At 39.5% G+C, this 6828-nt stretch overlaps 2 protein-coding genes across 2 annotated transcripts in view; one reads left to right on the top strand and one right to left on the bottom strand.

The window, feature by feature from the left end:
* Positions 1 to 712: 712 nt before the first annotated feature.
* On the top strand, positions 713 to 4543 carry LOC113202809 (dual specificity protein kinase CLK2; the record flags this gene model as incomplete). The annotated part of the gene is given in 9 exon segments (XM_026417217.2): positions 713 to 791; positions 1698 to 1764; positions 2027 to 2140; positions 2219 to 2309; positions 2405 to 2572; positions 2653 to 2782; positions 2871 to 3015; positions 3130 to 3235; positions 3315 to 4543. Coding segments are annotated over 9 exon segments (1119 nt in total), but the record flags the coding sequence as incomplete, so codon positions are not given.
* Positions 4544 to 4608: 65 nt separating this feature from the next.
* The window catches only part of LOC113202811 (beta-1,4-glucuronyltransferase 1), a 24861-nt gene continuing 22641 nt past the window's right edge, over positions 4609 to 6828 (bottom strand). The window contains exons 5-7 of the mRNA XM_052273591.1: positions 6536 to 6730; positions 6268 to 6440; positions 4609 to 6151 (exon numbers count right to left, since the gene is read on the bottom strand). Of these exons, the coding sequence (XP_052129551.1) occupies positions 6103 to 6151; positions 6268 to 6440; positions 6536 to 6730 (417 nt within the window). The 3' untranslated portion in view covers positions 4609 to 6102. The remainder of the gene's footprint in view (positions 6152 to 6267; positions 6441 to 6535; positions 6731 to 6828) is intronic.

Here is a 6828-nt window from a genome sequence, read left to right as displayed (position 1 = left end):
ATACGATGAAGTAATACATTTTCAAATTTTTATTTCGATTAAAAAGTAAAATTTGCTCTGAGACAGTGAAATAGCCATTTATCTTGATTATGTGTTGTGACATGTGCTTTTTGTCAACAATGAATGAGACATGGGTTCATTGTTTGAATTTCCCCTCTCCCTTTTAAAAGTAAAACCCATTCACTTTTAATTCCAAGTGTGTGTAGTCCTTTTTTATTTACGTTTTTTTTTTTTATTTTATCATTCTTTAAAAAAAAAATCATGCTCATGTATGTGAGACGCATTATTTTAGTAATGGGTTTGATAGAACAGAAAAAAAAAGAAGTAAAAGTTGTTCCCCATGTCTGTCAATCACTGTTGACAATATACTTTGTTGACATGGCAAATACACTTTTGCCCTCTCCCCTTTGTCTCTATGATTATTGGGTCGCTCTCGCTATTATGGCGACAATACATTGGCTGACCCACTCCACTCCACTCGACTTCAACCCGACTTGGACATCTTCGCTCTCTGTGGTCCGCCACCTTCGCGCCTCGCCTCGCCCCACCTTCGCAACGCCTCGCCCCGCCCTGCCGTTCCTGTTCAATCCGTCCGTGGGGATGGATGATGCTGCCTTGGAACAATGCTGTGATTGGCTGGCGTTGCTGGACCGGACCTGGATGCTGGATGGATGGATGCTGGATGGATTGGTTGGATTGTTGATGACTACAGAGCTCTCGGGCCCCATCAGTGGAAGATGATGAAGACGGCCATCTGATTTATCGCCATGGCGATGTCCTGCAAGACCGATGTTCGTGAATACCAACACACACCTAAAGTAGCTGTAATCTTAGCCTAAGAAAAAGCAGGGATTTGCTGTGATGTGTCTTATGCCGATTGAATACTTTTCTTAAAAGAAATAATTCATTCCGTGGTAAAGTACTCAGACTTCTCCAGTTGAAGTAGTCAAGAGCATAACAGCAAATCCCTGAAGAACTCACCCACCCTTTCGTGTTCTATCGAGAGAACAAACAGACTTCCAAAGGCTTCGTCCAGAGATATCATTGCTTTTCCCTTTTAAACCCACAAATCTTTTATAAACTCGAAGACTTCGTTTCCTCAAAAGTAGACTAGACTTCTACAGTTGTATATTTATTCAAACAGCTGCATTTTCCAAGTAAATTTTTCTTTTTTAAGATCTATTCTCTGAAGTCTAGTTTGCTTAGAAACATTTGCAATAATATGAGATTAAGATATTCAATTTCTTAAAATTCTATGTGTCAATGCATTTTTTTTTAATTATTATTTTTCAAGTTTAATTTCTCTGGAAGTTCTTTCCCATTAATAAGGTCCTTTGCATGCCTTAAATTATTTTCAACTTATTCTTATCTTTCTTAACTCCCCAATTCATTAATCTGATATTCCTGAACAAGTAACATAACATTGAATGACATATCAATGTGCTTATCTTTTTTTTTGGAATGCCCACACCGCAATTCTCAGTAATCTTCTTTCTGCAAGAACTAGATTCCATTCTTGTAAAGTGCCACTTCTAGTACAAGTCTCACCTCATTTTAGAACATTTTCCGTTTATTTGATAAAATCTTTTCAAGCTACAAACAGTATTTTTGAAAAGATAGTGTTGCGGCATTCCAAAAGTAGATTGGCACACTACCAATCACAGGTCTTTGACAAACTATGGTCCTTTCTTTTACAGATAAAATCCTGGCTACCCTTGGTGAAGGCACTTTTGGCAAGGTGGTCAAGGTTAAAGATCTGCACAAGTAAGTTGTATTTCTTTTCATGTTGTCTGTGTTAGCTGCAGAAGTAATTTTACTTAAAGCTGTTTATTTTAATTAATTTTTGTTAATTATACATTGAGTCTTAACATAGTAGTGTTTATTTTTTAAAGTTAGAATTTATTATTGGCCTATTTCATTACCAACTTCTTTGGTGTACATTTCTCAGTATTAGATTGAAGACCTCTATTACTCACTTTTTTGTATTTTTTAGTAGGAGTGACCTTATCTTGTTTTTTGTTTCTAGGGATGGCACTATGGCCTTGAAGATCATAAAGAATGTTGAAAAATATAGGGAAGCTGCCAAGCTGGAAATCAATGCATTGGAGAAAATTGCTGAAAGGGATCCCGATGCAAAGCAGTATGTTTTATACTTTTCTTTTGTCAGATAAAAATAACTGTTTGTTTCTTCTACTAATTTTTGTTTTTCCTTCCATAGCCTCTGTGTTAAAATGTTGACATGGTTTGATTACCATGGTCACGTCTGCATCGCATTTGAGATGTTGGGTCTCAGTGTGTTTGACTTTTTGGTAAGAATTTTGTCACTAATCTAATTTATTTAGTTTGTTTTTTGTACCTTACTGGAGCATTGCTTTCATATTGCTTGATTTCTTTACTCTTACAGAAAGACAACAACTATCAACCATATCCATTGGATCAGGTTCGACACATGTCCTACCAGCTGTGCTATTCTGTAAAGTTCCTTCATGATAATAAGTTGACCCACACCGATCTCAAGCCTGAAAACATCCTTTTTGTGGACTCTGATTTTGATATCACCTACACCAAAAAGGTAAGTCCTTTTTAAAGTCTGTTCAGACTTAAGTTACCCCTTCTATGATTAAAATAATCTTTTGTCTTCTTTGTTTATAGAATCGTGATGTACGGAGAGTCAAGAAAACAGATGTGCGCCTTATAGATTTTGGAAGTGCAACATTTGACCATGAACACCATAGCACTATAGTTTCTACAAGACACTACAGAGCTCCAGAAGTCTTACTAGGTAGTTGCCTAACCTTAGTCATAAGTCAGCTTGCTGCTATAATTGCTGGTGGTTTATTTCCTAATTTTGTTAACATCTTAAATTTCAGAGTTAGGATGGTCGCAGCCCTGTGATGTGTGGTCTATTGGTTGCATCATGTTTGAATTGTACCTAGGCATCACTCTCTTCCAAACACATGATAACAGGGAACATTTGGCAATGATGGAACGGATCCTCGGACCTATTCCATACAGGTAAAGAAAGTTATTCTTAACCTTTTTACAGCACCAAATCAAGATAATTTTTCCGTCTTTCAATGAAATTTAACCTCTCAGCATACTCAAATTTTATATTTTTCTGCATTTCAGAATGGCTAGAAAGACAAAAACAAAGTACTTCTATCATGGGAAGCTTGAGTGGGATGAGAAGAGTTCCGCAGGACGTTATGTTAGGGAAAACTGCAGGCCTTTGCACGTAAGTAACATATTTAATATCTATTAATCTTGCGTCTCTACACTATTACACTAATACGTTTTATTTTCCCATCTCTTAGCGTTATCAAAACTCAGACAGTGAAGACCATCGACTGCTGTTCGACCTGATCTCTCGTATGCTGGAGTATGATCCTGCCACTCGTGTTACTCTGAGAGAAGCTTTAAATCATCCCTTCTTTGACAAGATTCCTGAAGATCTTAGGTTAGGTGAACACAGAAACCTTGGCTCGGGTTCTGGTGATAACGGACGAGAACGCAGTCATTCATTGTCAAGGTGATGGTAACTACTCTCTTCCGTTCTTTTCACCCCTCATGTTTTGGTTTGGTGCGAGATAGGGAGAGAGTCTTTATCCCTCAAAAGACTTACTGAGTAAGCATCTGGAGTTATTCTCCATCTCCAAGAATGCCTGGAAAAGACACTCTTGTATCGAAATACCTGGTGATAATCATTTTAATTGACATAAAGATTCAGTATTGCTTCCAATCATTGAATTGAAGACGGCAATGCCCTTTCAAATAGGAAGTACGATGGTGACTCCTGCACCTTAAGTACACAATACAGTGTCCAACACAGTTTGGCATTGTGAAGGACATGCTGCTTTTTTCAGCAAACCATTGCCAATTTGTGTGTGATATGATAAGTACATGGTAGATGAATTAAGTGTGGAGAGTGTATGTTTGTGTGCCTGTGTGTGTGCGCTACTTATAAGTGTTACTTCTGTAATTGTGATGTGTTTTCTAAGGCAGCATTCAATTTTTGAATTGTTGTATGGTGTAAATCACAAATGTCCTTTGTGGCCTTTCTTTTTCAAATATTTACAAAACTTTGCTCACATCAATGCCCCTTGTTATACCAAGGAATGCACTCAATGAATTACTTAATCAGCATTCTTCAAGTTTCATGCACAACTCAGTCACTTACCGTAATTTCTGGTACTGCTTGGCTTTGCAGGAGAGGTAGTTTTGTTCCCATGAATTTCTCGCAGATATTCTTAATACAATTTTGTTTAGGGAAAATTTAGATTTTTTTTTATCTGGATGCAGGGGGAAATATTCCTTTTTATTCCTGTCTTCTATCTCATTTTCTATTTTGTTCCTTTTTTTAAATGTGTTTGAGCAAGTGTCTCAATATTGCTGACTAAATAAATGTTTAGGAAAGCATTACTTAGCTGCTGCATTTTAGAGCAAGAAGTCATTTTTAAGCGTCAGATGTTCCAACTTCTCCCATGGGGTTAATAATGTAGTGTCATTAGGATGTAAATAAATATCTATTTTTAATGTATTATGATCAGTGAGCTATGTTTTACTTTTCCTTACTGCCAAACACGTGATGGTTCTTAAATTTTTGGCACATTTTTGTCAAAATTTTCATTTATTTAAGTTATAACCACAATTTATAACCTTTGATGGTGCAAACACTGCCATCACACAATTTGGTTTTAGGTTTCTTGCCTCTGAAATGTATTCTTGTTATCAGACAGGTAATTCCAAGTGTCACTGTGGCCTTGGCGGCTGTCTTCAGATTCACCTTCTCTCTTGTAATTCTCTCAGAGGTTAGATCAACTATTTATGTATCATCACATGAACTACCAAACACACATCTAAACACCAAAAATATTGGTTCTTGATTAAAACATAAAATAGGAAAATATGCAATATGTTATGATGTTAGGTATTTCACAATATTTCCAGGATTTGGAGCACTCATCTTGCTTCTCAATAAGGAACACTAGAATTCACAAAAATTTTCTTACTTCAAAGTTAAAATGCAATGCAAAGTCCTTCTCATTCTTAAAGACTGTTGTATGTCTTCGTTTCAAATATATCTGAGACAAGTGCCCCTCAAACACACAACCTAGGAATGCAAGGCAACAATATTTAGGAACTCAGGGCTTCAGGCACTTGCTTCCCATAGACATAGATTTAAAGAAATATAACAATAATATACATATTTATGTGTATCACATGACCCATTGATCAAGGTAACTACTATAAATTACACTGTACAACTCCTTGGAGTGAAATTGAAGCAGTCGAACACAATAATGTGTTTTCTTAATATAGTGTAGAAGCACTCACTAAAACTTCATACAGAATCACAAAAAATTAAAGAACCGCTCTCAAATCATGTTGATCACATCAGTTAGCTACTTACTGCTATTCAGATTGTTTGGTGTAAAAATCAGATACATCTAAGAAAGCACACTGTTCAAGCAGAAATCAGACAGGACTTTTAAGGGCCTGGGCATCTTGGCTTTTTAAACATCTAATTGAAACTTGTTTTTATTTTTGGTCAGTTCATCAGAAAAGTCTGAAATAAATCATGAGACGATCCTGCGAATACCGTCTATGTAACACTTTCTTTTAAAACCGTAAGTCGGTAAGGTACATTCATTCGCGGCTTTTGCGTGCACGCGGATCAACTAGGACTACTCGTGAGAAGAAATTCATCACTGACCCTATGAGAATATACATCGAAATAATGCTGGAATACTTTACACATGTGTCCGTCGTCAGGTATAGTGATTCGCACGTTTGGAACAATGCAAGGAAGGGGAACTGGTGAGCTCTAGATCATTAATATGTATTCTGTCTCGTGTAGTGGGTGAAATGCGAGCGAGACAGAAAGACGTTGCCGCTGGCTAGAAGAAACCCACCAGTTTCCCGACTGCGCTTGACTCAGGTGCCAGGCCAGTCTCCCCTAGTTATCTTAGTTCAGAGGCGATAGGGCGATAGTGATGAACTTGGTGGGAGTGAGGAAGAAGGTCCTGGTGTCGACGCCCGTGATACGCCGCACTAGGTCACCGATGACGTGGGACTGGATTAGAGCCTCCTCGACCTGAGGGTCTAGGTTTTGCCAGAAGCACGGTTCGGCTGGACCATACTCAAAGGATCCCTGCGGAGTGAAGCATACACACAGCCAGGTCAGTCACGCCAGTCAGTAAGTACACCGCAGACTCCGTCCGCCTCACTGTGCGGCCGCGACGCAACCTTTCGATTCCAGTCACTTACCGCCTGTATCGAACCGCCACCTCCCTTTTGAACAGGTCGAAGTGCCGTCGGTTTTCGTTGTTCTGCAGCTCCCTCCAAGCCGGGCGGGCCTGCTTGCTCTGCAGCCCCCAGTGCACCGTGAAGGCCGGCGACAGCACCTGGAACTGCACCCCCGCCACGAACATCTCGTACACCTGTGGGGGGCCCGAGCACGGGGGCATTCATCTATCAACTGGGTAAGCTCAGGTAGGACTGTGCCAAGGGGGTGGGAGGAGGTGGGGTGTCTTGCCTGCGTGTTCCTCGTGTAGCCGTAGCCCATGAACCGCTCGTCGTGGGCGGGTATCGTGTCCCTCGCGACGTAGAACGGCTCGTAGAGGAACTCGAAGTTTGTCACGTTGTACGCGACGTGTACTGGCGCGTTGTCCGCGTCGCCCTCGTTCTGCCACCGACTGAAGTTGGTTGCAAACTGGTTGTAGATGAATACCTGGTGGATGCAAAGAGTTCAAAAGTTATTCGCTTGTTCGTTCGTTTGTTTGGTAAAAAGAAATCTAAACCTACGCAATTTTTCGGAAGTTTTTTTTT

The sequence above is a fragment of the Frankliniella occidentalis genome, unplaced genomic scaffold (genome assembly GCF_000697945.3).
Source record: "Frankliniella occidentalis isolate FOCC.00 unplaced genomic scaffold, Focc_3.1 Scaffold286, whole genome shotgun sequence".
Taxonomy (NCBI): Eukaryota; Metazoa; Arthropoda; class Insecta; order Thysanoptera; family Thripidae; genus Frankliniella; species Frankliniella occidentalis.
The sequence above is the reverse complement of the archived record's forward strand: the minus strand, read 5'-3'. Positions and strand labels throughout refer to the sequence as shown.